This window comes from Mus pahari, chromosome 20 (genome assembly GCF_900095145.1).
Source record: "Mus pahari chromosome 20, PAHARI_EIJ_v1.1, whole genome shotgun sequence".
Lineage (NCBI taxonomy): Eukaryota > Metazoa > Chordata > Mammalia > Rodentia > Muridae > Mus > Mus pahari.
Genome location: NC_034609.1, coordinates 37,494,241 through 37,521,134, shown reverse-complemented (window position 1 = coordinate 37,521,134; position 26,894 = coordinate 37,494,241). Strand labels below are relative to the sequence as shown.

Here is a 26,894-nt window from a genome sequence, read left to right as displayed (position 1 = left end):
CAAGGTGTTGGGTGCTGGGTCAGCCTGCGGACAGCCGCCAGGCGAACACCCCTCCTGGGCAGGAGAGGCGCAGGACGATCGGGTCCAGCTGCGGGTCCCCTCTCCAGTCCGCTCTTTCCCCGGCAGTGCAGCGGAGCAAAGATGACAGAGCCTCTTTTTATGTACAACATATAATTTGTATCCAGTATGTTACTTGACAGGCTGTGAGTGGCTGATGTTTGAGTGAAGAGTGGTTATCTGTGCTTTTTTTCCTTCCCTTTGTGTGTGTGTGTGTGTGTGTGTGTGTGTGTGTGTGTGTGTGCATGTGTGCATCTATAGGTCCTTGTATATGGAGGCTTGAGGCTAATGTTTGAAATCCTTCTCAATTGTTCTTCTACCATATTCACTGAGGCAACATTTTTCAGTCAAATCCAGAACTTGCTGACGTGGAGAGTCTTATTAGCCAGCTGTTCTGGGGATCCACTGTCTTTCTCTCCCGAGGATGGAATCGCATATGGGCTGAGATGCCAACTCAACATTTAACGTGTATCCTGGGCATCTACCTGTACTCCAGTCTCCATGCTTACACGGCAAGAAGGTAACCATTGAACCATCTCCCCAGCTTCTTGATTCTAGTTTCTTTAGGAGAGATTGCCCATTGTTGAAGTTTCCTATTATTTCATTTAATTTTAGCCAATTAATTCTTTTTTCTGTAGTGTTGGGGATAGACCTGGGGCCCTGTATGTGCTCACCAAGCCCCATCCCAGTACTATGCCCTAGATTTTTATTCAGCAACCTGACCAGCAGGAAACTGAGTTCAAAAGACGCAGTGAAGTTCCACAGAGAGGATTTGGGACATTAAAACAAAAATTTCCATTTCTTTAGTCTACAGAGGAATAAAGTAGGGCCCCACCAGGAAGTATATTTGCTTTGAAGAATATGTTTCAGTAGTGGGAAATCAAATACAGTTGCTGGCTTAATGGTTTACAAGCTGTTTTAAATAATGAAACTGTCCACATATGGCCTGTGTTTTGAAGATAACATATTCATTTATTAATTCCACATACCTCATGTATCCACTGTCTTATAATTAAAATGCTCATTATCAGCACACAGATGTTGCCCAATTAGAATAGGTGAAGTTCATTAGTTTAATGTAATCCAACCGCTGCCTCTCATTCCCTTCTTCACGGACACAGTGCTACTCATGGGAACCATGGAGATGTCATGTAGCCCAGGGAGATTGGTGGGAACGCGCACAATAGTCTTGCCTAGCATACAAGGGAAGCCAATACATAGCTGCTGGTGTGTGGATGGGTTAGTAGATAAGTGTCTGGGTGAGTGGGTGGGTTGATAGGTTGAGTGAATACATGGATCTATGAATGGATATATAGCTAGATGGATGGATGGCTAGGTTGATGACTGGGTGTATAGAGAGGTAGACAAATGTATGGATGGATGAAAACATGGAATCTGGTGAAGGCAACATTAGAAAGGCAAGGTAGTATGGGCAAAGGGAGAGAGGCATGGAAGGCTTCTAGGAGGAGGTGACCTTTAGAATTTTCCAGGTGAAAGGTTAAATGTGGATAGTATGTGTTACCACCTGTAAGGCAAAAGGGATGTACTAGCACATGTCTCAAAAACAACATTTTAAAATAATAAGTAGAAATTTTAAGGAGGAATGCCCATAGGACGTCAGGAATGAGGTAAAGAGAGAAAAGTCTCTTAGAGAGCTGGAATGTTCCCAGCAAGAAATGCAGGGACAGAAAGGCAGGGCTGGGGGTGGAAAGTTGATAGAAAGCATTACAGGGAGAAATAATTGTTATGACCTTTGGCTGATGATGGAAGATGCATTCAAGACCCTGAGTTCACCTCCAAATGCATTGTAAGAGAAAGATGTAGATGCATATAGTTATCTCAAATTAATCTCAGGAGTAAGGAGTGAGTCAAGGAGGCTGGAAAAACCCAGAAAATGGTGAACAATACAACTCCACTCCACTGAGGACCCTTTGAGAGGTCATATAAAACAGAAAGCCAGGCTCATGAGTCTCCCATTGAGGAGAACTGATCCCCCAGTTCTCATATGGCATTTGCAGAAGGGGGGTCCTGGGCACACTAACTTCAGAGCCCTTCCAGCCCGGCCCGAGTATGCACCAAGTTGCATAATAGTCATCAGCCTTGGGCAGTAAGCTACAGGACTTGCTGGTAGAAGATGGTACTGTCTGTGCCGGCTTTTGGATAGGGATCTGGGTATGTCTGCTGCCAGGCTCAATGATATCTCTGTGTCTACAGCTCTGCAAACAAACTGACTGTTCCAATGACTTCAAGCCATGAGCAATGCCTGTCCCAGTGTTTGCTGTGTCCTATGGCCAGTGAAGTGCCTTCCCCTACTTGTCACATAACCATACCTGTTACGTGCTGTGATATGATTGTGAAATGACTTCCAAAGGTTTATTGTTTGAATCTTTGGTTCCAAGTTGATGGTGCCATGTTGAGAGGTGTTGGAAACGTTTGGAGGCAGGGCCTTGCTGGAGGAACTAAGCTACAGGAAGATGGGTTCCTGGTGGTAAATTATCACTAAGCCACTTCTGGTCTCATGTTCTGCTTCTTGGTCTGCTTTGATTTGAACAACTGCTTCTTATCCCGTGCTCCCCATGACGTTCCGTGAAAGCACATGGCGTCAACCAACTCCTTATAGAACTCTACAAAACCGTCAACCAAAAGAAATAACTCTTCTCTCAAATTGTTTCTTAGGAGACACTGCCAGAAGTGATAGTTCATTCAATTAATCAATTAAATAATTAATTCCTTTTTTCTGAAGTGACAGAGATAGAAGCAAGAACCTTGTGCATGCCAGGCAAACTCTCTACCACTGAGCTATATCCCCAGTGCTATGTCCTATATTATTGTACGGCAGCCAGATCAGTAGGAATTTGAGTTAAAAGGTTCTATAAAGTTCAGAAGAGATCCAAAGATGTGTGCGCATGTGTGTGTACACATATGTATGTGTATATACACATATATTCATTACTCATAAATATATTAATACATAGAAGATATATATATATACACACATATACACATACACACAATCTGTATCTGCATCTGCATCTGCATCTGTATCTGTATCTGTACCATCTGTATCTATATCGGTATCTGTATCTGTATCTGCATCTGCATCTGCATCTGCATCTGCATCTGTATCTATATCTGTATCTCTATCTATCTATCTATCTATCTATCTATCTATCTATCTACATACATACATATCTGCCATTTGGCTACATGCCAATCCCTGAAGACAGAGCTTGATTTATCTTTCAGATACCCAGCATGCTGCTTATCACATAGTAAATAGCAAAGATCTACTGGGTGAAGACTACAACTCACTTCATGAACTTTCTGTCAGAGGAAAGCAGAAGCAGACTTGTCTTTCCATTATTCCCTTTCCCTCCAGGATGTCCAGGCCCCGGGCTAACAGCAAGGAAAGAGCCCCGAGTGACACAGTGGAACATCTACCTCTACTTGGCCATCCGGACAGCCCAAGTCTTAGCACTTGAATGTGCAGCCTCTCTCTCACTGTGGGGTAGAACAGGGCTTCCTCAGTCACAGCTCTTGAAGTTTAAAATATTTTCCCTGCTTAATGCATTCCTGACTGGACCTGTCTCCCAATCACCTCAAATCCAGGCTTATCATTGCCTTGAGAGTGTAGATAATCCCCTGGAAGGTCTAGAACTTTCTGTGGGAAAACTCACAGTTCCCTGGGAAATAAAGATTACCAGATGAAGTTGTATGTGCTCAATTTAGTAAGAGATAGATTGGCCATCTGTTGGGGCTCTGGAGAGGAGGGAAGTACCATGCCTACCCTCAAAGCAGGGGTGGCTCAGGGCATGTCTTCCACCCTGGATAGCCTGGTGCACTTCTCTCCTGCTCTCTCGCTCTCTGGATATCTTCTTGGAGGCCAACACAACCCCATATACCATCAGAAAAAAAACAGCTCCAAAAATAGGTGAGTGGTCAGAGGCCATGAGCAGATGGCTAAACCTGGACCTTCTGTCCCCTTCCTTCCTTTCTGACCTACATTTCCATTTTAAAATACTGGCTTTGAAGAAGTCCCACCCAAGTGTGTATTTCATCTCCATCTGTGCCACCTATATGTTTCAGCATGTGGCTTCATTTTAGTCAGGCTTGAGTATTTTAGAATTCCAAGCATATCAAACGTAGTCTATACTTCCTGAAGTTGTTGGGAACATAAGCAAAATGATAAAGAAAGCGCCCACAGCAGCATGCTTGTGTAAAACTGGGCACAGAAAATACATTAAAAAATATTATACCTACCAACTTGCCTAGGGTTGGCTATGGTAAGTTCTCCCTAGACTCATGTGTTTGAACACTTGGTACTTAGTTGCCATTTGGGGAGGTTGTAGAGACTTAGCGGGAGAAACTGTCACTGGGGGAGGGGTACTTAGGGCTTCCATCTTTGCTCAGTGAGATGTGAGCTAGCTGCCTCATGCTCTATACCACAAAGATACTTTTGCCTATACCTTCCCCATGATAGCAAACTGCCCTCAACTATGAGCTGAAACAAGCTTGTCCTGCCTTAAGTTGGCTCTTGTCACACCAGTGAGAGAAGTGACCAATCCACCTAGCAATACTGGGGAAAGTGCTATTGGTATTCAATAAAACTTATTGGTGGAGCTGGGTGCGGAAAGACCTACATTATAGGGGATGGGAGGGGGTCAGGACCCTCATGATGTGTCATCGGCCAGGTTTCTCGTTTGTCAGGATCTGCCCTTCAGCCTTGGCTATATCCAATGCTTACTGCTCTCTCAAAGGACTATGTGGTCTTGGGCTTCTGTGCCATCGCTGGTTACTTGAAAACTCCTACTTACCCTTAAGAATGCCTGACATGTTATCACTCTTCATTCCAAGCAATGAATCGTTTTCATCTGAATACTTCCATTGACTCTATCCCTGCAGGCTTACACTGTGCCCACGTTTCCTTGCTCATTGGAGTCCTCCACAGATCCAGGATCCATCTCAATGCAAGGCCGGCCTGTATCTGTCTCTACAAGCACATGTTCCATTGCAAGCATCCTTCTGTGTAAATGTATACAATGGCCTCTTAGGTTCATTCAGTCTTAGACAAGATTTTAGATTATCCTTGCAAAATGGAAACTAGCCTGATTTTAAAAAAACCTAGGCAGCTTCCGTTGATGAGTTAAGGCTTGGGTGCCACCATATATTTGAAATAAAGTGAAATTTAGACTTGTTCTTACATGAAGAGGGGGCCCCCTTTTCACTATGATTCTTCAAACCTGGGGTGAATTCAGGCTGGTCATCTCCAGAGGAACAGCTCTTAGGCTCTCCTAGTTATACAAGAATCTCTGTTTTCCTCTCTTGATCTAAATATCTGTCCCATCTCCCGAGATCAGGGTATCCAAGGGGCAGGGTGACTGAGTGGTGGAGTATAGTTGTGCACCACTAAGTCCCACTCACATCTTTACTCTTCATCTTAGAGCATATGTTCAGTTTTGCCTAGAAGAAGAAAATACTAGAGATCAATCACAGCTATAAAACTATGCCATTTAGTAATGAATATATTTACTCATGTGGTAACAGGGGACAATAGTTAGGGAATCTATACTTAGCATATGAAGGTTCAATTTCTGGCTCTACTATTTTGCTGATTTATAGCCTTTCTTGAATTCTCTAAATATCAGCTTACTCATTTGTAAAATGAGAAAACCCAGGTAATACATACTAAGTAGGCAGTGAAGGGCCTGGTGCACAATATTCTCTTAGCTATTTTTGACTGCTGTACTGAAAGTAGTCTTGTTAGACTTTTCAGCATGGATTTAAAGAGGCAGTTATTATATGTGCATGCTTGTCTTACTTTTTACCCCCCTGTCAGGTTAAATTGGGTTTACAATAACTCCAACTTCAAACCTTATACTATGCGAATGTAAAACTTAACTGTCCAATCAAATGGCCCTGTATGCAGAGGTAATTAGTTTCTCAGAAGCAGCGAGAGATACTCATACAGAACTCTAACATCAGCGGGGTTGCCCATTTATATTCTAACCTTGTTGGCTCATTGCACAAAGCAGATCTTTACACCCACTGTTTGCACTCTTCGGGCAGTAGAGAAGTAACTCCTGCTCTTGTCTCTTGAGAATGTTGTAGCTTGGCAGTTGTGCGGGGGTGCCCTCTCTATCAGAAAGCTGACCAAGAGGTTCATCAAGCCGTTGATTTACTACATTGGACAAGATCAAAATGGCTTAGATTTTTATCAGCTTCTTGGTCCACACCCGTTTATTCAATCCATGAGCATTCCTTTATTTATTTGTGGACTGTCAGAGTATTCTAAACCAGAGATCTCAGTCAGGGACATGTAGTAAGATTTAAATGAGGTTCATGATTAAGAAGTATCAATAGGCCAGATAGTTTGTATGGGCAACACATATGGTATCTAATAGAGTATCATCATAATTTTTATAGTCCATGTTCCTGGTAAAGGGCTGTGAGGGGAGACATGAGGAGTATGCGTGAAGGGGCGAACATAAAGCAGAACTGGGCAGAGGGAGAAGCTAAGCTGTGGTAAGCTTGAGAGATGCTCTAGCCAGCATCTATGGCTAGATGATAATATGCTCCTATGGTAATAGGAGCTCTGAAACTGCTAACTACTCCTTCTTCTTCCTGAGGGAAGAGGACTGGTGATTCAATGTAAGTTGCCCTTGGTAACAAAGAGCAGAAAATCTTCCACAATATAGTTCCATTTCTTTAAGGTATTCCCAGGGAAGACTGTAGTCAGCAGCATCCAACTCTCCTGAAAGCTAGAGGCCAGGAGTACCTTGAAACCAAAGACTGTCCTGGGTTTTACATCATAGCACTTACTGCAGTTTTATTAGGCAATTTATGTTTATGTGCAGTGTGCTAGGCATTCTTCAAATGTTTTGCACCGAATGGGTCATTAAAATTTCACAATATTTTCAGTGAAAAAAAAAATAGTCACTATATTAGACATGGAAAAGTAATGGATAGCTAAATAAGCCACAAAACCCAGTATTCTAGTTCAAAACCTCTCTAGAGATTGAATGCTTAATACTGATTGTTAATTAGTTTTCTAATTCTAAGAATTTAGAGAATGGGGTCATAGTAGAGGTAAAAGGGTGGTGGTAAAGAGATTAATAGAAAGAGCAATTTTCACACAGGGGCTAAAGATAGCTTCCCAAAGAACACACAGACCACTAATATAGAAATCATCTGGTCTACCTCACTTTTCATTAAGTAGTAAATCTACCTCATGGAAGAAGTATCTTGTCTGCCATACCTTACATGAACATTTCGACTGCCTCATCTTATCGAATAAGCATCTAACAACACACAGAAGCAACATTTGGTCTCGCTCACCTTGCAGGAACAATACCTGGTCTACCTCACCACACAGAAAGAGCATCTGCTTTACCTCACCTAACAAAAGCAACATCTGGTCTACCTCAGTTTGCAGACACAGTATCTGTTCTGCTTCACCTTATAGAAAAACATCTTGTCTGCCATACCTTACAGAAGACATGCTGGATAGAATTCATGTTATAGACTTGTCAAGAGTAACACAATGATAGCAACAACAGGATGCCCAATTTTGTGAACACAGTTGTCGTGACAATTTTGGCATTTTGGTTTCTCTCTCTCTCTCTCTCTCTCTCTCTCTCTCTCTCTCTCTCTCTCTCTCTCTCAGGTTTCTCTCTCTTTAAAAGTAAGTATTAGAAGAATATGTCTTCATTTTAATATCAGGTGTGGGGCATATCAGGCTGCTTCAGATTGTCCATAGCAATGAGTATAATTTGCCTTGTGCTCTAGCAGACGCATGATTTTGCCAGATGCAGATAGTTTCTGCGATTGTATGACATTTGGAATTCTGGGAACTTTTCAGAGGGTACATAAATGCTAGGGCCCCGAGAGGCAGGGCAGATTATTAGTTGTGGGTTGTTTGCTGTTGGTTATGGTTTGTTATATCATCATGTGCAAAGAAACAACAAGAAGAAATTAGATATCCTGACAGCCAAGATCAAATTAACCTCAAGGAACTAATCAGGACATCTCAAGGATACCCTAATCAGCAGGAAGTAGTCTAAGGATAACATTGCCTCCTTTCCCCTTTATCCTTTTGTCTTTCCTATCTAGTGTTAGGGGGTTGGAAGGGTGGAAGAAGGAAGAGCCCACAAATTAGCAAATGCCAGGACACTCAGTCTTCTCTCACTGCTGTGGGAGATCTTGGAAAGGGTACTCTGGGATGCATCCCATTTCAAAACCATTTGGTTCTCACACTGACCAGATCCAACATATTCATATCCATCTCCCCTCCAACCATCCTTTATATCAAATCTTATAAAAAAATGTCAAAAAGCATATCTATTCAAAATCTTCTAAGTATTCTATATAGGTTTAGAGTAAGGTTAGCACTCTCAACTTGGCTTCTATGAATTCAAGGGCTAGACCATTTTTATTGTTATTCTCTATTCTCTTCTCTGTCATTTCAAGTGCCTACAACATGTCCAGGTTGTGTCTTTGTGGCCATTCTTGTAATATTCTAGTTCTGTCCTTTTTAGTCCTTTCTTCCCCTATATACTCCCCATCCTAGACACCAGTTCATAAGCAGTCATGTGTGATATCCTAGAATCATGTGTGATGTTCCTTGACTTCAGAATTCTTTACCCCTCCCTTCCCAGTACCTATAACTGTGGACAGTGTTGAAGAGTAAAAAACCCATGTCATGCATTTTAATTCTCAGAAGGACTGATTGATATAAAATATCCAAAGACCAGCACATTTATTTCTAATGCTCATACCTCACAGATGTTAAGGAGAGGAGAGGTGAAAAAGTTAAAGAAAGAAGAGCAAGAGAGAGCAAGACAAGGGAGAAAGGAGGCAGGAAAGGAAAAAATGAAGAAAGAAACAAAAGAGAGAGGAAAAGAAAGGCAGAAAGATGCAGAGAGGAAACGGTGTTAGGCAGAAACAGACATTAGAAGGAAGAGAAAGAAACAGATAAAGAGGAGGGGTGGGGAGGAATAAGAAGTCACAATGGGAAGAAACAGCATGAAATGTTTTGGGGACAGTTAAGGAGTTATGTCTGAGTGTAGGGTAGGGAGAACTCTGGGTTGTGAGGGAAAGGGGGGACCTCTACTTTCATTTCCCTGTTCTAACTTAGGGGCACAACTATATCTTGAGCAAGGAGGATATGTCAGGAAAGGGCAACTTGAATTTACCCTGGAGTGAGCTGAGAAGATAGTGGCTGGGATAATCAGAGGTCATCTTAGGCATCATGGTACCTAGGACTGGGGACAAAGAACCCAAGAGTATCAGCTGGAGCCAAGACTACAAATATGAAAAATAAGGAAAAGGTATAAATTCTATATAAATCCTATCTGAGACAATTCTTTCTCTTAATAAGGCAATACTACTCTGAAAAGCAAGAGTGACCTTTTAGGTGTATCGCTGGGGAAGCTGATGGGTCCCCAGTGTCATCTAAACCCAGAGAAGACTAGTCCATTTGGTTGAAGAACTTGGCAAGTGTTCAAGAACTCTGAAGCCAACTTTTCCTTAAAGTTTAATGATCTCTTCTGTGTTCAAGGAATCTGATGTTTGGAAAGGCACAAGTGAGATGATCTGAGCAATCCAAAACATTCCAGTGCCCTAAACAGACAGTTTCAGGAAAGATAAATGGGAGGCGGCATGATTAGCCTTATTTGCCCTTGTCTCAGGTGTCAAAAGCTTGCAACCCTCAGACTGTGTTGTTCATTTCTCATCTGCTTCTGGCTGTGAATGCCAAAGTACCACTGAGTATTCCTAATTAGATGATAATGATGATACTGTGTTGGTAATGGTATTATTAATAATGGCAGGTAGCATGTCCATTTTCTCTTTGCTGGAGAGTATGACAATCCACCCACAAAATCCTCTTTATAAACACAACACACGAGAAACACGAGACAGACATTATAGCCACATTCTTACAGATAGAAAAACAGGGTCCAGAGAAGTCAGTCTGCCTCACCCCCATGCTTTGCTTGGCAACTAGAAAAGCGAGGATGAACTCCAGATCTGGTTTAGAATCTAGACTCTCCACTACAAAAGCTTTTGTTGACCTTTTAAACTTTTGGATGTTTTCCCTTTGTGATTTCTTCATACTTTCTCCAAATATTCATCAAGCTATGTGCTTGATGTAGGTTCAGGGGACAAGATGCAGGAATGAAGGACTGGTACTGCCTTTGCCTTTGTGCATGTGGCAATTGGGGGTTTAATTTCAGATGGAGTGTTATGGTCAAGGGAAGATCCAGTCTGGCTTTGCCAGATTCCGTGAGAAGTCATCTACTGAGTCTTCCCTCCTCTTGAAGATTCCTCAGCTCCTGGGTGGACCCAGGTTGTACTCAGTTTAGAAGAGGAGTGCCCAAAATAAGGAGAATCCATCTCATCTCACTCCAAGTGGAAACAAGGCTTCCGTTGGCACAACCCACTCATCTACACAGCCAGACCCTTTTAAACATTGAACCCCTACACAGAGCGTTCACACACCAGTCCTCATTAATAGCACAATATAACCTCAAACAACCAGGATGCCGTTCCATGCCTTAGTTTCCTCTATTAAAATGGAACTGTTATAGTTTCTGTCTCACAGACAATGAATGGGAATTATGAAGCTCAATCTACTTGAGTGTGTCTACTCTAAAGAGCCGATAGATTTATTCAGCCAATATTGAGTGAATGGATCCTGTCTCTGAGGCCAAACTCAACCTTTACAATATTTATGATAAAGATAGTTCTTCAAGCTAGTCATGATTTATGTGCAGGTTAAAAGCAACTAGAATACAGCTCAAGGAAGGCTTTTCCAGACCTGGACAGAGCTTAGAAGAGTATATAAATATTCCCTATGCCAGCAAATTGTTTAGATCTATCTAACACGTTTAATATCTATATACCTAACATGTTTAATATCTATCTAATATAATGCACATTTGTGGCATAAAGGAATCCATACTCAATGTTGTAGTCAAATGTTTCTGAGGACAGAGAGTGGGGACCCCATTCCATTGCATATCCCAGGAGCACGGTGGACATTTAGGAAAGCAAATGCTTGTCTCCCAGGGTTGGCACTCAGAGGAGGTCTTAACCCCAGTCCTGGCCCTTTCTGCTGATGTGAAGGTGCAGTTAATTCTGGCGATGTCAATTATGCATGAAGGACATGGCAGGGCCACTTTGTTCTCTTTAAATTTTTAGCAGTTCTGTTTCCTATTGTTGAAGGCCCTTTAGGGACCAAGTGTCTCACCACAGAAAAATCTCCCTTGTTCCACGGTACAAAGTGAAATAGGCAGAAAAAAAAAACGAAGAGAGGTGTAGGTGTTTCTGAAGCCACTGCTACTGGGGTAGTGTCAAGAGCACTGATACTTGGGGTCAACCTAACCCTCTGACTAATGAACTCCATGGCTTTGGAAGCATCATTGATATTCTTAGTCCAGCTGATGATAAGAGCTAAACGTTTGTTGGTGTTGATGGTATGGCAAGTGCTGATCTAGGCTCACCAGTAACTGCTAAGACAGACAGTCGTCTTACTCCAAATTTACAGATGGAGTGGGAAGATAAAAGAAGAACTAAACAGAGGGATTTTTTAAACTGAGAGTTCACAGTCTCTTTTCCATGGTGATACAGAGTGCAGCAGAGAGAACTTAATAGGAAATAAACAAATGTTCCAAAGCATCTGGTGCACAGCTGGTGAATGGCAAAGAATTGTGATGTCTTTGTCACCTTCCAGCTCTGTGACTATTTGTATGGAGCTGCTATTCAGGTCCCTGAAGGAGGAGACCAAGGATGCTGGAGAGGTGGAGGGGTGATGGAAGGACAGGCACAGAGTCCATGAGAATGGATCTCATTTACCTAGTATGCATACCAGATGCGATGCAGAATGAAATGTCATAGAAAAGCATTGGCTGGCGTGATCAAGAGCTCCCCCAAACAGCCGAATTGATGCAATTTTATACGAATTCTGGGGATGTTCATTTTCCTCTGGGATTAATTCAGTAACAGAACCTCTCAGCAAACATGTCATCTAGAATATTTTTTTTTAAGTGATGAGCTTTTTGGTCTACAACTATTTACTTATGAAGCAGGATATATGCACAAGAATAATGTGATATGTGTTTTTTGGATTGAGGGGAATGGGATGAGGCAAACTGACCCTCACTTATCATTGCCAATATACTAAGCCTGATCCTCTGAATTGAGCATTAGCTCATATAGCATGAACAGAGCTCAGAAGAGTATAGTAGTTGCATTGTTTTGATTTCCCATATAGCAGAAGAAACTAAAACACTAAGCAGTTGTTCAAGGCACTGGGCTTCGGACCCAGACTTTCTGACTACAGTTCTCAGGTTGGAATCATTGCCATTGGTTGGGAAAGCTCAAGGAGAAGGAAGATGTAGATTGGGAGGCAGAAACACCAGACACAACCTGAAAGAACTTCTTGCAACATAGGTGGCTGCAAAAGGAGATCTAGGACATTGGAGAGGTTTTTGATGGTACCAGTTTCTCTTCTTCCCCTTGCTTACACGAAGTTCATCACGGTGAGGCAAAGAATATATGGGTCCGGGGAAGAAAGTGAAAAAAAAATCCAGGATTCTGGGTTAATGGAATAGTACTAGGTTCAGAATGTCTCTTGTGTTGAACTCAACACCTTCAACAAACTGGGGAGAAAATTCAAAGGAGATTGTGGTAGAAGAGACAGACTTGGAAGTGTTGCGTGTTATGGAGAGTCTGTCTGTACCCCATCGTCAGCCCAACATCAGCACACCATTCCAGCTAGATCTGAGGGTGGGGTATAGCCAGGATCAGCTTGAAAAGCAATCCTTGGTTGTGCAGCTTTTTATACAGAGGAGAGCACAGAGCTGGGTGGTCAGCTACCCATCTTTCCCATGCCCTTTTTGGATACCAAATGTCCTTCTGTCCCATGGAGGTAAAGACCTAAGAGAAGTGGACAGATAGGAGCTGCAGAAGAATCCTGACAGTATGGGTAGCACACAAGAAGAAGGTAAGGATATTGATGTTAACCTGAGAATAACCCCTGTTAGTCCCCCACCATCCTCACTGATGACTACAGCAAAAGGTATAGTGGCAGATTGGTGGGTTGCAGAACCATTCTGATCACAAGCAAAGAGCTAAAGGAACATAGAGAGGTGGGGCTGGACACACAGCTCTGTGTTTCAAGTCCATATTGTGGAATCATGGTGACCTAAATTTGAGTCCCTAGCATTAATTTAACAGCCAAGTGTTGTAAATGTGGTAGAATATACCAGCCATCTCAGCACTCCTATGGTGAGGCAGGAGGCAGAGGCAGGTGAATCCCCAGAAGCTGTAGGGTGGCTAGCCTGGGGTATTCAGCAATGAACAACCAAAGAATGTTGTCTCAAACAAAGTGGGAGACAAAGACTGACTCCCAAGATTGTCCTCTGACATCCACATGCTTACCATGGCACACACATGCACATAACCACACATGTACACACATACATCATGCACAGAGATTTAAAAATAATTAAGAGGGGACCTTTAGTGGCTATGCCTGGTTGTCGACTATATCTGGAATGAACTACAACCCCGAATTGGAAGGCTCACCAGTGATCCTAATCTGGAGGCTGGGAGATACAAGTTTCTGACCTGGATCTTGGTATGGAGACCTTGAGGCATAGTGGCTATGGATTCCAGAAGATTAAAACAGGGAGATCTCTGAGTTCAAGGTCATCTGGGATTAAAGGTGTGTTGGCACACACCTTTAATCGGGGCTACACCTACTGCTGGAGACCATATAAGGAAATTGGAAGAAGGAAGGCTCTTTCTCCTTTGCCTGTTTGCCGTGTGGGACTGAGCAACTGCTAGATGCTTGGACTTCCATTCACAGCTGCTACTGACCATTGTTGGAAGTTGGACTGCAGACTAAGTCATCAATAAATTCCTTTACTATATAGAGACTACCCATAAGTTCTGTGACTCTAGAGAACCCTGTCTAATATAGGACCTTGTGAGCAGGAAACAGTTAAAGAGCTGCAGCAATAACACAGGTGAGTGATACTGGAAATGGTAACATAATTGCAGAAGAATGGGCTCAGAGTTAGCTTCAGCTGCAACTTGACAAAGTCCAGAGTTGTACGATGGAATGTCAGTTAAAGAATAGAATAGGAACGCCACAGGAAGACCAACAGAGTCAACTAACCTGGATCCTTGGGACTCTCAGTGTCTGAACCATCAACCAAAGAACATACATGGGCTGGACCTAGGCCTCTCCACTCATATGTAGCAGATGAGCAGCTTGGCATTCATGTGGGTCCCAAACTGGAACAGTGGCTGTTCCAAAAGCTGATGCCTATATTTGGGGTGTATTCTACTAGCTGGACTGCCTTCTCTGGCCTCAGTGGGGGAGGAAGCGCCCAGCCTCACAGAGACTTGAATTATCAGGGTGTATGTGTGGGAGGGACCCAGGGGGAACCATCCACTCAGAGGAGGAAAGGGAGGAGGATGGGGGAAGGATTCTGGGAGGGGTGACGGGGAGAGGGCAGTGAGCGTGATGTAAAGTGGATATGTAAATAAAATAAAATAAAAATTTTAAAAATTGCTTCAATTATAATGGCCTTTAGCCATGTCTCTAAGCCATTATCTTGATGGGGGTGGTCCCAGCCCCAGGCAGGTAGTCCTGGGTTGTGTAAGAAATGCTGATGAGCCATGAATAGCAAGCTGGTAAGCAGCTTCCTTCCTGAGTTCTGTTGTGAGTCCCCACCCTGTTGAAGTCCCTGTCTTCCTTGAGCTCCCACTCTGCTTCCATCACCAATGGGTTGTAACAAGTAAGACGAAAAGAACCTCTTTCTCTCCACATTGCATTTGATCATATTTACAGCAGCAACAGAAACCAAGACAAGACAGACGGGGAGGGGTTGGTGGAGATAGGAAATATCCTGTTGCTAGGAATTCTCGAACCAAAGCCATACCCTCCATTTCTCATGAAAACCCAAACCACCTCCATTTCTAATAAAGCCCCCTACCCTCGTGATCAGCTCATCCTGGATGTGCTTGTCACAAAGGTCTTCAGCTTCCTCCATGATCCAGTTCACCCATCATCCTTAGAATGCAGTGCAAATGGCACCCCCATGAGGAGGTGACATTCTGATTCCACGCCCCGCTCTCTCCCAGGTCTGTTCTCTGTTATAAACATTCCTGTTAGCATGCATCTCCTTCCAAAGCCCACAACAAAGCTATCTACGGGATCATTTAATTTATGTGTCCGCTTTTGATTTATGGGACTTCTCACTGAAAGGGGAGAATCTGTTTAGTTCCTTGTTCAATTTCTAGTGCATAAATCAACGTCTTGAATGAAGTGGATTTTTGCACAATCTATCTACTGAATTGTATGAGTGAGTGAATGAATGAACCCCAGGGTTTGGAAAGGAGAGCATGTCAGAGAAGAATCCGTTATAGTTCTTAGGTTGTAGGCTTGAGTACTTGTGTCAATGCCAGTGCCTTTCATGATCAATCATGGCTTTGTTTTCAACAAAATATTCTTCTAAGTTGAAATCTGCTCAGAGAGAATTCTCGCTGCTTCCTGGCTGCTGGGACACGATCTCTGCTCTGCCATGCCCTCCCCAACACATTGTGCTGAGATCCTGAGACAGACCAACTTTTCACCATTGAAAAGAGTCCCTATATCAAAGCTGACTCTTGCTGAGATGGTTAGTGTCAACGGTCAACTTGACAGACCCTAGAGGGGGAACAGGCTTCTGGGCCTGACTATGAGAGATGATCTCCATTGGATTAATTCAGATGGGAAGACTTGCTTACTGTGGGCGGCGCCATTATCTAGCTAGGATCCTGAATTGTATAAATGGAGAAAGGGATCCGACAACAGCATTGAAATATCAATCTGATTCCTGATTGTGATGGGGAGGGCGTGGTAGAGCAGAGATCGTGTCCCGGCAGCCAGGGAGCATCAAGAATTCTCTCTGAGCAGATTTCAGCTTAAAGGAGTATTTTGTTGAAAACTAAGCCTTGACTGATCATGAAAGGCACTGGCATTGACACAAGTACTCGAGTCTTGAATCTAAGAACTATAACAGGTTCTTCTCTGACATACTATGAGGTCACCAGCTGCTTCCATCTTCGGCTGCTATGACTTCTCTACCATGACTGACACTACCCTCGAACTCTGGCTCAAAGAAAACCTCTTTCTCCCCTAAGTTGCTTTTGTCTGTATTTTTTTTTCTTTAATCAGAACAACAAGAAAAGAAGCAAAGGTGTTACTCTGCCCACCTAAACTTAATACCTTGAGGCTTTCTCCATGTTCTCAAGGTTTCATGCAAAAGAATCCTGAATCCATCGGGCCCACTAGTGCTGGGCACGTGGGATAATTTAGTGGACACTTAGACTCCCCATTCCCTTTTGTGGTTGATCCTTTGCAAGGGTTTGGATGATACTGAGAGATACCTCATTCATACCGAACGGAGGGTAGTCACTGAGTTGGAGCCAGTTACCTGAAAGTTAAACTGTGCTTCCCTTTCCAAGATATATGGTCAGATCGGCTCTCTCTTCACAATCTCTCTCTCTCTCTCTCTCTCTCTCTCTCTCTCTCTCTCTCTCTCCCTCTCTCCCTCCCCCCTTCTCACCTCACTATTTTCCTTTCCATCTCTCTTCTTCCCCCTCCTCTCTCCTTCTTCCTCCTATTTCCCCCTCTTCTTTCCCCCTCCCCCTCTTCCCTCTCTCTCCTTCTTCCTCCCAGTGTTTCAGCTGGGAGGCCATGCACAAAACCTCATTCACTTCCAGGAAAGAGTTGCAGATGCTTCATCCAGTCCTTCCGATTTGCAACTAAAGGCAGGATTGATGGAGACCTAGTTATTTTCTCTCAAGCATTCTTTTGCTTGGGGAAAATGAGAGACTGCTGTGGCAGGGCTGGAGAAATGCAAAGGCTTTGAAAATCCATTTATCTTAGCCAAGAATCCCTCAGCAGAAATTATCTACCTTTCCCCCTCCTCTTTATATTAGAACAGTTTTAGCTTTTTTAAAGAGGTAGAAAAGAGTATAGAGCCTTTTTATATAAACATCACCTTGCTATCTTTAATAGCAATGCATTCCACTGCAGGCTACATTCATCTGAACTAGGAAATCAACCTCATATTAACTAAGCTGCAGAGGCTCTTTGAATTTCACCAGTTTTCCCTTTAGGCTATACTCTCCAACCCAGGAGTTGATCTAGGGTGCCATATTGCACTTCCACGTTTTCCTAGTTTGATTTCCTGTTGCTGTGATAAAACACCAATCAAAGTAACTTAGTTTACATTTCCCCAACCACAGTCCATGATTTAGGGACATCAGGGCAGGAATTCAATCAACAACCTGGAGTCAGGGACAGAAGCAGAGGCTGTGCCACCTATAGGCTCCCGCAGCCCGATTTCTTATGTTATCCAGGCTCTCCTCCCCTGGAGAACTCCACCCAGGGGACTGGTCCATCCCACATCAATCACTAAGAAAATTCCCCCACAGCCTTGTCAATGGACCAGTCAGTTAAAGGCAATTCCCCAATCGTGATCCCCTCTTCTGAGACCTGTCTAGCGCCAACACATATATCACATCTTCTTTGTCTCCTCTCGTATGTGACTGCTTTTCAGGGGGCTCTTTGTCTTTTTTATTTTCATGACCTTGTCAGTTTGAGGAGTACTGGCTAGATATCTTTGAAGGATTCCCTTTGATCTGAGCTTGCATGATGCTTTGTGATTAAACTGTATAAATTTGAGTAGAGATGAGGTGTCAGTTTGTTGCATACCTTTAAAAGCATGATCTATGAATGAGAGTAAAACCTTGCTTGCATCAAATCTTTGCCAGAAATAATAAGTTATTCATCCATGCTTTGGGTCCAAGATTGTTCCTGGTACTATAAATATAAAGGTCAGTCTCTCTTTTCCTCTCTGTATCTGTTTCCTCCTTCAGTCCTTCCAAATCTCCATCCTTTCTTTTCTTACTCTTTCCCTCTCCCTACCCCATCATTCCCCTCCCTTTCTCTGGAGAATTAGTGGGCTTTATGTCAGTCATAATTGTAACTCCACTTTCTCCTTTTCATGCCAGGTCATAAGGCAGACAATGGCATTTCCACTTTCTGGACTTTAAATTGCTCACAAGCATCTAGCTATTGGACGACAGATCCGAGTGTCGAATGCAGGGTGTTTGACCACACAACCATCCACGCTTTCTACTAGATAACGGGTTAGACCATGAAACACTGCTCAGGAGAAACCATCTGAAAGGAAATCCTTGTGGCTATAAGGATTATTCTGTAGCAGTGACAAGGGGGATTACCCAGACATGGACTGTTGCATGGCTTCTCAGAGGAGGTGACACTTGAATCATGTGAGAAGATAGTTCTGGAAACAAGAACTAGGATGTGAGAAAAGCACAGAGTTTTAGAGTGGTTGGTGTGCTCTGAGAAGAGTAAGCAGGTCAGCATGGCTGGAAGGAAACTAGGGAGAGGGAGATGTTAACCTGGCACCATCTTCCTGGGGTCCTTTACCGAGGAGCTCTGTAGAGGTCAGAGGCTAGCCCTTCTCATCCCCTTGTCTCTCTGAAGCTAGGGGGAAGGTGTCAGACCACCAAGAGCATGCAGCACATGGTCAAGAGGGTGGGAGTGGATTATGACTTGTGCATGGATGCCCCTCTCACTCCCTATCCATCACTCCAATATCTGCCAAATGGGGGATGGCGGTCACTGCGCTAGGATCACTGCTTAGAGATGAGGGGGAAGAATCCAAAGTAGAGAGCATCCCACATTACAAGTAGATGCAAATGTCTTCCCAGTAGATGTGGCATGACTATGCCACATCCAGAGCTGGGGCACACCCTGAGTCACAGCCCCCGAACTCAGAGCTTCATCAGCAAGGCAATCGGAGTGGGATTGGAACATGCCCATAAAGTTCCTGATAGGAGTCCCACACCATTGCTTTATTTTGTTACTTTCATTTAAGGGCTCATGAACCAATTTTCCACCAGTTTCTCAAGATTTGATTAGGGGGGGAATTACCATCTCCAGCCATCTGGACATTCTATAGTCAGAGAAAATTGATGTATCTAAGGCTTTGATGGAGCAGTGGCTACATTTGGGCCACTCCAGAGACCACACATCCTGCTCTGGACTGAATTACTTCCCGATGCCCAATTATAGTTCTGTAAAAATCACAGCCTAAGTTGGTATTCTTTATGAGCTATCTGCGAAATGTCCACTCCAACTTTTACTGCAAAGCTGACAGAAATCTTGGCACTATTAAGACTGTATATTTTTACAGAAACTCAATTTAGGCAATTTTAGCCTGATGAGGTTTAATCTTTACTATCACATCAATAGCGAGCTAGAATATGTATGTATACCTGAGCCACGGTCTCACAGCTTTTTAAATATTTCTACTTATTCCTGAAAGTCAACTAAATAGTGGCTTGTGTATGTGTGTGTATGTGTCTGTGTATGTATGTGTGTATATATGTGTATATGTATGTGTGTATATGTATGTATGTATGTATGTATTATGTGTATGTATATTTGTATGTGTATGTGTACATGTGTGTGCATCCATATGGAGGCCAGAGGTCATTCCTCAGGAATTCTCACTGGCTTGGAATTTGTCAAGTAGTGTGGACTGGCTGCCCCCCACATGTCCCTGTCTCCTCCTCCTTGGTGTCAGACTTTTTGTATAGGTTCTTGGAGTTCACACTCAGGTCTACATGCACACATGGTAAGCACTTTACTGATAGCCATTTCCTGAGTCCCGAGTAAGTGGAAACATGAAAACAAATGGCCTAGGTTCTCCCAACATTCATAATGTTCAACACAACACTTCACTACCAGTGCCTTTCTCCAAAAGCCATGCCTGAGACTGCTGGGTCCTCACATGACATTCTGAGACCACCCTAAGCCCAAGAGAGACCATCTCTGAGACTTAACCTAACCCCACTGCAATAATCTATAAAGGCTTTTGCAATTCATGATGCCTCTATTGTAGATCACTCCTACCAATGACCACAACTCATATAAGAACCGCATTGTCCATTTCAACTCCATTGGTACCATCAGGGCCTTGAAGAAACCGAACCCCAAGCAGCAAACTTACCACTCCACCGCCGGCTGAGTGCACGAGCACGGACATGCCTTCGCGGAGGTTGGCAATCTCAAAGAGCATTGTGTACGCGGTGACGAAATTCATGGGGAAAGCAGCAGCCTCAGAGAAACTCATGTCATCGGGGATCTTGTAGACAAACTCCACTGGAGTACAGACCACCTCAGCCCAGGCATTGTAGTTGACAAATGCCATGACGCGGTCTCCGATCTGAGAATAAAGAAATATAAGGCTAAATGGGATTCTGAGGAGAAGGACCAGACACACCGGGAGCTGTCCATGGTATACAATGTGCACAGGGTTTCTCTTATATAATACACATAGACTGATTTTCCCAATGAATATACACTGTGAGCTCTGTAGAAATCCTTATGATTTTCATATTTGTTTTTTTTTTGATGAATCAAACTGTTTTCTATACATTTTCAGTAAAAACTCCAGTAAACAGCTATAAATAATATGACTACTGAGCCGTTGAGATTTCTGTATTTCTGGATCTGGAGCTACCTAGTCATGTCTTCCTTGCTATCATTTTCTCTCACAGTTACAAATTTGGGTAAAGTCATTCTGTTACTGAAATAACTATTTCCTCCTCCTCCTCCTCCTCCTCCTTTTCTTCTTCCTCCTTCCTCCTCCTCCTCTTCCTCCTCCTGTTCCTCCTCCTCCTCCTCCTTTTCTTCTTCCTCCTTCCTCCTCCTCCTCCTCCTCCTCCTCTTCCTCCTCCCCTCTTACTTCTCCTCCTTTTCAAACCGTCCCATGTACTCTAGGATGGCCTAAAACTTGCTATGTGGTTGAGGATGACTTTGAACTCTGATCTTCCTATCTCCTCCTTCCAAGAAGTGGGATTCTAGGCATGCCCCAGCAGGTCTGGTTTTACATAGTGGCTGAGGACTTCAAATCAGTACCTCATGTGTGCTAGATAAGCATTCTATTAACTGAGCTATACCTTTGTTTTCTGTCACTAGAATTCTGAAGATTGTCTAGTTGTGAGCAGAGGCTGAGCTGTATTGGGACATCTGATAAAATAGAAGTACCATACAGCTCTTCTGCTCTCCTTCCCAAACTGCCATCTGCCTGCACTGTATGCTCTTCCCTTAGGTTTTTATTAGTCATCACACTCCAGTGCCCCTGGATTTTCACCCTGGTTTGGAACCTCTCTTCTTGAGAGGTTGTTCTATTTGCACATTTGATTATAACAGAAAGAAAACATTCACTGAACAAAAATAATTACATACTATATGGTAAGCTCTAATTTTCACATTACATCGGTTATTTAGTCTCCATGACAGCTCACTATGCACATGTTGAAACCAATGATGTTTTCTATCTCTGACCTGAGTTTATAATGGCAAAGAGCTGTCCGTCATATATCTTTTCATGACATCACAATGCTCTCCTGCCACGACTGTTTATTCAAGCCCCTTCTCAGTCTTGAATTCCAAGAACAGATGATAGAATGATGAATGAATTACCATCCACACTCCCCAGTTGTTCATATTCTCTGAAAAACTGCAGGTAGCAAATACTTTGAGTGGCGGGGCTTAGGAGGCAATTCTATCTGGAAGGAATATCTTAGTAGAAAATAAGCTCTTAACTTGATGGCATGAGAACAGGGGTGTTTCAGACATTATTCCAAATGAGTAAAGATCATGTTTTCCTGTATGAAAGGGGTGGTGTTGTCCAAGAGATTCCATAGTAGCCTGCGTCCTAAAACCAGACAGCTCTGTGCACTGGGGATAAGGTGGCTATTACCTCAGTCTATAAATTCAGTCTATAAAGTCTTACCAATGTACCCTGGCACCTATCAGACCTGGGTTAAGAGGAAGTCAATTAGATATGTCATGGGATCTATAGAGGTGTGAACCACATTTATAGTGTTCCTCACATCTCTGTCCCAGAATCAATGCATCCCTGTAGGAGCCGGAATAGCTCAATTCAGGAGAGATATCTGAGTCACCAAGCCCCGGTAGGCTTATCAGCAATAGGAACAACGTGGAGCAGGTCTACTTGCTCTGAGAGAGCAGTAAATCACCACAGTGATCTGATGGCCGGGCACAGAGGACTATCTGATACCTGAACACACACACACACACACACACACACACACACACACACACACACACACACACACAGAGGTTCTCCTGTCTCTGACTCCTCTCTGGTCTAGATGGTGAGAGGTCCTTGATCAACCTTATCTGTGGCTCTGGTTCAAACTTGACTTCTTTTTTTCTCCTTCTCTCAAGCCTGTAAGTACTCCCAGACTCACTGAATACTGGATAGAAGAAGTTCTCCACTTTAATGGACAGATTTAGATTTCAAGTTTAAACATAAATATATTTGATAATGTTTTTGAGGGGGAGGTTCTGGAATTAGAATCTGATGGATAATAAAGTTTCCTTCCTATGACACCAAACGTAGCATCCCCAAAGATATTCAAGTCTGCCTGCCAATTCCAAGACACTTTTGATCCTTTGCAACCAATGTATTAGAATCTTCCAAGGGCCACAGAGTCCAGGTCCTACTTTTTCTGGGCCTTCCCCCTTGAGTGACATGTCATGCACTGTCAGTGTTAAGGTACCTTCTGACTCAGATGTTATCTACCCATTCTACTTTGGTGACAAGAGAATCAGATAAAGTAAGCTGATTAAAATTTTGCCCGAACTCCCCTGTGATGGTTTGTATATGCTTGGGCCCGGGAGTGGCACCATTTGGAGGTGTGGCCTTGTTCGAATAGGTGTGACCTGGTTGGAGTAGGTGTGTCACTGTGGGTGTGGGCTTAAGATCCTCACCCTAGTTGCCTGGAAGTCAGTCTTCCAGTAGCAGCCTTTCGAAGAAGACATAGACCTCTCAGCTCGGCCTGCCCCATGCCTGCCTGGAGGCTGCCATGCTCCCACCTTGATGATAATGGACTGAACCTCTGAACCTGTAAGCCAGCCCCAAGTAAATGTTGTAAAACCCTAACTAAGACACTCTCCTGAACACTAGGAGTTCACAACTTTCTCATTTATTTGTTTTTCAGGCCTAGAGAGACTCCCTATCCATCTAGTTCACTGTGTTTGTGTCCGAACGAGATCCCAGGATTATTGATCCTAGCGGTCATCAAGCGTGGTAGAAGAGAGATCCACATAAACACACGGGCATGCCCCGAACAAAAGGAATCAGGCGTCGGGTGAAACAGGCGAGCAGTGCTGGGTGGGAACAGAGAAGAGCAATGTTTAGTGGATGTGTGTGGCACCCGAAGGTGTTTTCCTAAAGTCTTCGTGTGGCTTGACGCATGCAAGCATTGGCAAACTCAGGAAAGCACAAGTAGCGCTGCACTCCTATCAAGAGCTGGCCTATCACAGCACGGTGAAAAGGGAAGGGAAGGAGCAATCCTTTTGAAATGACAAGGTTGTTGTTGTTGTTTTTGTAGCACATCATTATTAAAGATAAATGAGAACAGTGGAAGAAACACTGACAGTATGCATGAGTCACCAAGTGCTGGATAAATGAAAACATTTGGGGATTTGAAACATTAGCTCGCTATATTACAGCTTTCAGATGCAACAGATTTGCTGTGGTCAGTGTCAGCTCCCAAAAATTAATGGCTTTCCCAAAGAAATGGTTCAGTTTTTTTGTTTGTTTGTTTTTGTTTTTACAGATTTTTCTTATAATTGATTCTAGTGTTTTATTTTCTCTATAGCTTAGCGTTTGTTTTCTAACATTGTCCAACAGTAGCAGCAACTCCTTTAACATGGGTTCCATCATAGCCCTCGTGTACAAATGAATGTCCATTAGTATGTTCATGTAAAGGAAGCCAAAGAAATATCAAACCACTGTCAAAGGTCAAGGAGCCACAGCAGCAGCATGATTGCCATCTTGGTACTTCAGACACGAATAAGTACCCCAATGTACATGAGGTAAAGTGCTATGAAGAAAACATACTGCATAGAAGTACACAACATGATGCCACACTGAAAGTGACCATTTAAGGCACTTTTCTTCATCTCTGAAATGGATACAGTATTCATCAAGTAATATAGACCCAGTGCTCGTAGCACAGTGCGTGGAAATCAAGAAAAGAGCAACACATGTTTTACAAAGACCAAACTGGCCATCCCCACCTCAGTGACACACTGGTAAGAACAGCCCTGCTCCTCTGCATGAAGCAGAAGGAATGGATGCCCAGTGACAAAAGTGAGAGAGAAAAGAAAGGCCACCCCACTGCCAGTGATGCTGTTAAGCATTTTCTTCAATGTAAGCATTTGGACCAGGTCGTGAAGAGGTCGTAGCACTGGCTGCTTCTTCATGTATTTGTGAAAATGGACGCACATACTGAGTACCCCAGAGTAGCCAATGGCCACCGGCATCCACATGGAAATGAATTGAGTGTCCTGATGTGCTTCACAGTGTAAGCGTAGGATGGGAATACACATACATACTCACATTCATGTGAAATATATATGCCTATTTATCCAGCTAGTCGATGCTAGTAAGAAAACTAAAATTAGACCTGAGACCATGAGCCCACATCAGACCTTTACTGATGGCCTCCGGCAGAAACTTTACAACCCTTTGCTATGGATCACACCAAGAGTGCCATGGACCATGTAGCCCCAATGGGATTCCATCTCCAACATTAAGGATCTTAAGTTAGAATCACACGGAGTGTATTAGGTGTCGGCTCTCTCCCATATCATACTCTGTATGGAAACATATACAGGGGCCCTTTAAAAAAATATACACATCTGAGAATCACTGGCAGAAGAGAGGGGCTGACATGAAGGCCTGATATTACAGTCAAGCCAGGGCTAACCAAAAGATAAGCTATATTTAAAGAACAAAGGCATCTAATTGAGAATGTTAAGTTATCCCTCTAAATCAAGACCGATAACACTTCTGGTAACTAATATTTATTCAATGCTCATGGTTAACAAAGTGAGCGGACTGAGATTTTCCTTTGGGGCCATATGGGAGAGTGAAGAACAAACTGATGCATGTGGATGCAGGACGTCCAGGAAGAGAGATGTGTGCCTTGGTGAATATCTACTAGGGACAGAGAAAGGAAAGTTGTATTAGAAAATCACGAGCTCCTCCTCCTCCTCCTCCTCCTCCTCCTCCTGTTCTTCTCCTCCTCCTCCTCGTCCTCCTCCTCCTCGTCCTTGTCCTCATCCTCCTCATCCTCCTCGTCCTCGTCCTCGTCGTCATCCTCCTCCTTTTTCCCTTCTTCTTTCTCCTCCTCCTTCTCCTTCTTCCCCTCTTTCTTCTTCTCTGGGCTTTTCTTCTCCTATATTATTTGGGAATCTTTGACAGAAACATCTCTAAATGGGATGAGGCTTCCAGGCACTCATCACCAATTATTTGGGACATTGGGACATTCGGTATTTTCAGGTAGAGGGAAATCTCAGCTGGGAAGCGGATGAGCTGCAGGCTGAAGGTCAAATTGGAACGTGCCCAGGCACTGGATTTTGCAGGGTTCACCTTTATTTCCTCATTCTTCGCATCATTTTTTTTTTTTTTTTGTAGCATTGGGGGTGAGGGTGGGAAAATGGGTCAAGGCCATGAGACTGTAGGAAGTGTCAAGTGGCTTTGGTGTCTTGAATCTGGGATCAGCTTTCTTCCTTTTAACCTCATAGAGAATTACTGCACCTTGTGAAACTGAGGGGATAGTAAAACCCTTTATGGAGCATGTGTGCGTGTGTGTGTGTGTGTGTGTGTGTCCCCTTGTGATTATAGAAAAGATGACTTCTCCTCAAAGCTGGTGACAGTGAGCTCCCAAATGTCGGTCACTGAGCCTCCCTGCTGAGATCTCAGATATGGGCGAGAGAGCCCTTGAATTTGATTTGCGGTGAGTTTTCAGATTCGAAACTCACAATTTTTCCATAGCTGATGTTGCTGAGGCGTTGCATTAGATGTTTATTATATCGTGTGTGTGTGTGTGTGTGTGTGTGTGTGTGTGTTTGTGTGTGTGTTTGCACGTGCGCGCGCACGGGAGTGCACCACAATGCTCATATGGAAATAATGTGCAAGTCTCTCCTTCAACCAGGTGTGTTGTGGGGATTAAATGCAAATCATCAGGCTTGATGGAGAGCACCTTTATCCTATAGCCATCCGGCCAGCCCCAGTGTTTCAGTTTTTATAGACAAAATTGTACTTAGTTTGTAGGAAAAGTCATGCATGCATCTTTTTTTTTTTCAAAATTAAATGTCTTATTATAGAGAATTTCACCTGTGTATGAAAGCAGAGTAATGGAATAAACTACTTACCACTTGTTGCCCTCTTCCAAAGCCATTAATTCAGCACCAATTCTATCCTATGAGTAGGGGGAAATTATTTGACTTAACCTTTTTTGTTGTTGTCGTTGTTTTTGTTTTGTTTTGTTTTTATAATTTAAAGTCCTGCTCTATCCATTCCTAAAACAGTTCGGAATTTATAAATGGTAACTTAAAAGGTATCAACTAAGTAAATACTTTATGGAGCCACATTGTAAAACAAGTAACTCCACTTACTTTTATGTTTTTTAGTTGGTTAGATGGTGGGAAATGGTGGCTATAGCTGGGGCAAGAGGATGTGCACTTAGCTATTATCAAATAGTCTTAATAGCTATGTTAAGTAATTATGAATAAAGAGTATAGCAACACTGTCCAGCCTACCTCCCCAAACTGTTGCCAAGAGCAACCAAGACTACATATGAAAACAAAAATCATAAGAAATAAGCAACAAATAAGGCCATGAGATTTTCTTTTTTCT

At 43.1% G+C, this 26,894-nt stretch overlaps 1 protein-coding gene across 1 annotated transcript in view; it reads right to left on the bottom strand.

Annotated features, from left to right (window-relative positions):
- The window catches only part of Vat1l (vesicle amine transport 1 like), a 163,845-nt gene that overhangs the window by 109,360 nt on the left and 27,591 nt on the right, over nt 1-26,894 (bottom strand). Inside the window, exon 3 of the mRNA XM_021220394.2 lies at nt 20,160-20,375. Within this exon, the coding sequence (XP_021076053.1) occupies nt 20,160-20,375 (216 nt within the window). The remainder of the gene's footprint in view (nt 1-20,159; nt 20,376-26,894) is intronic.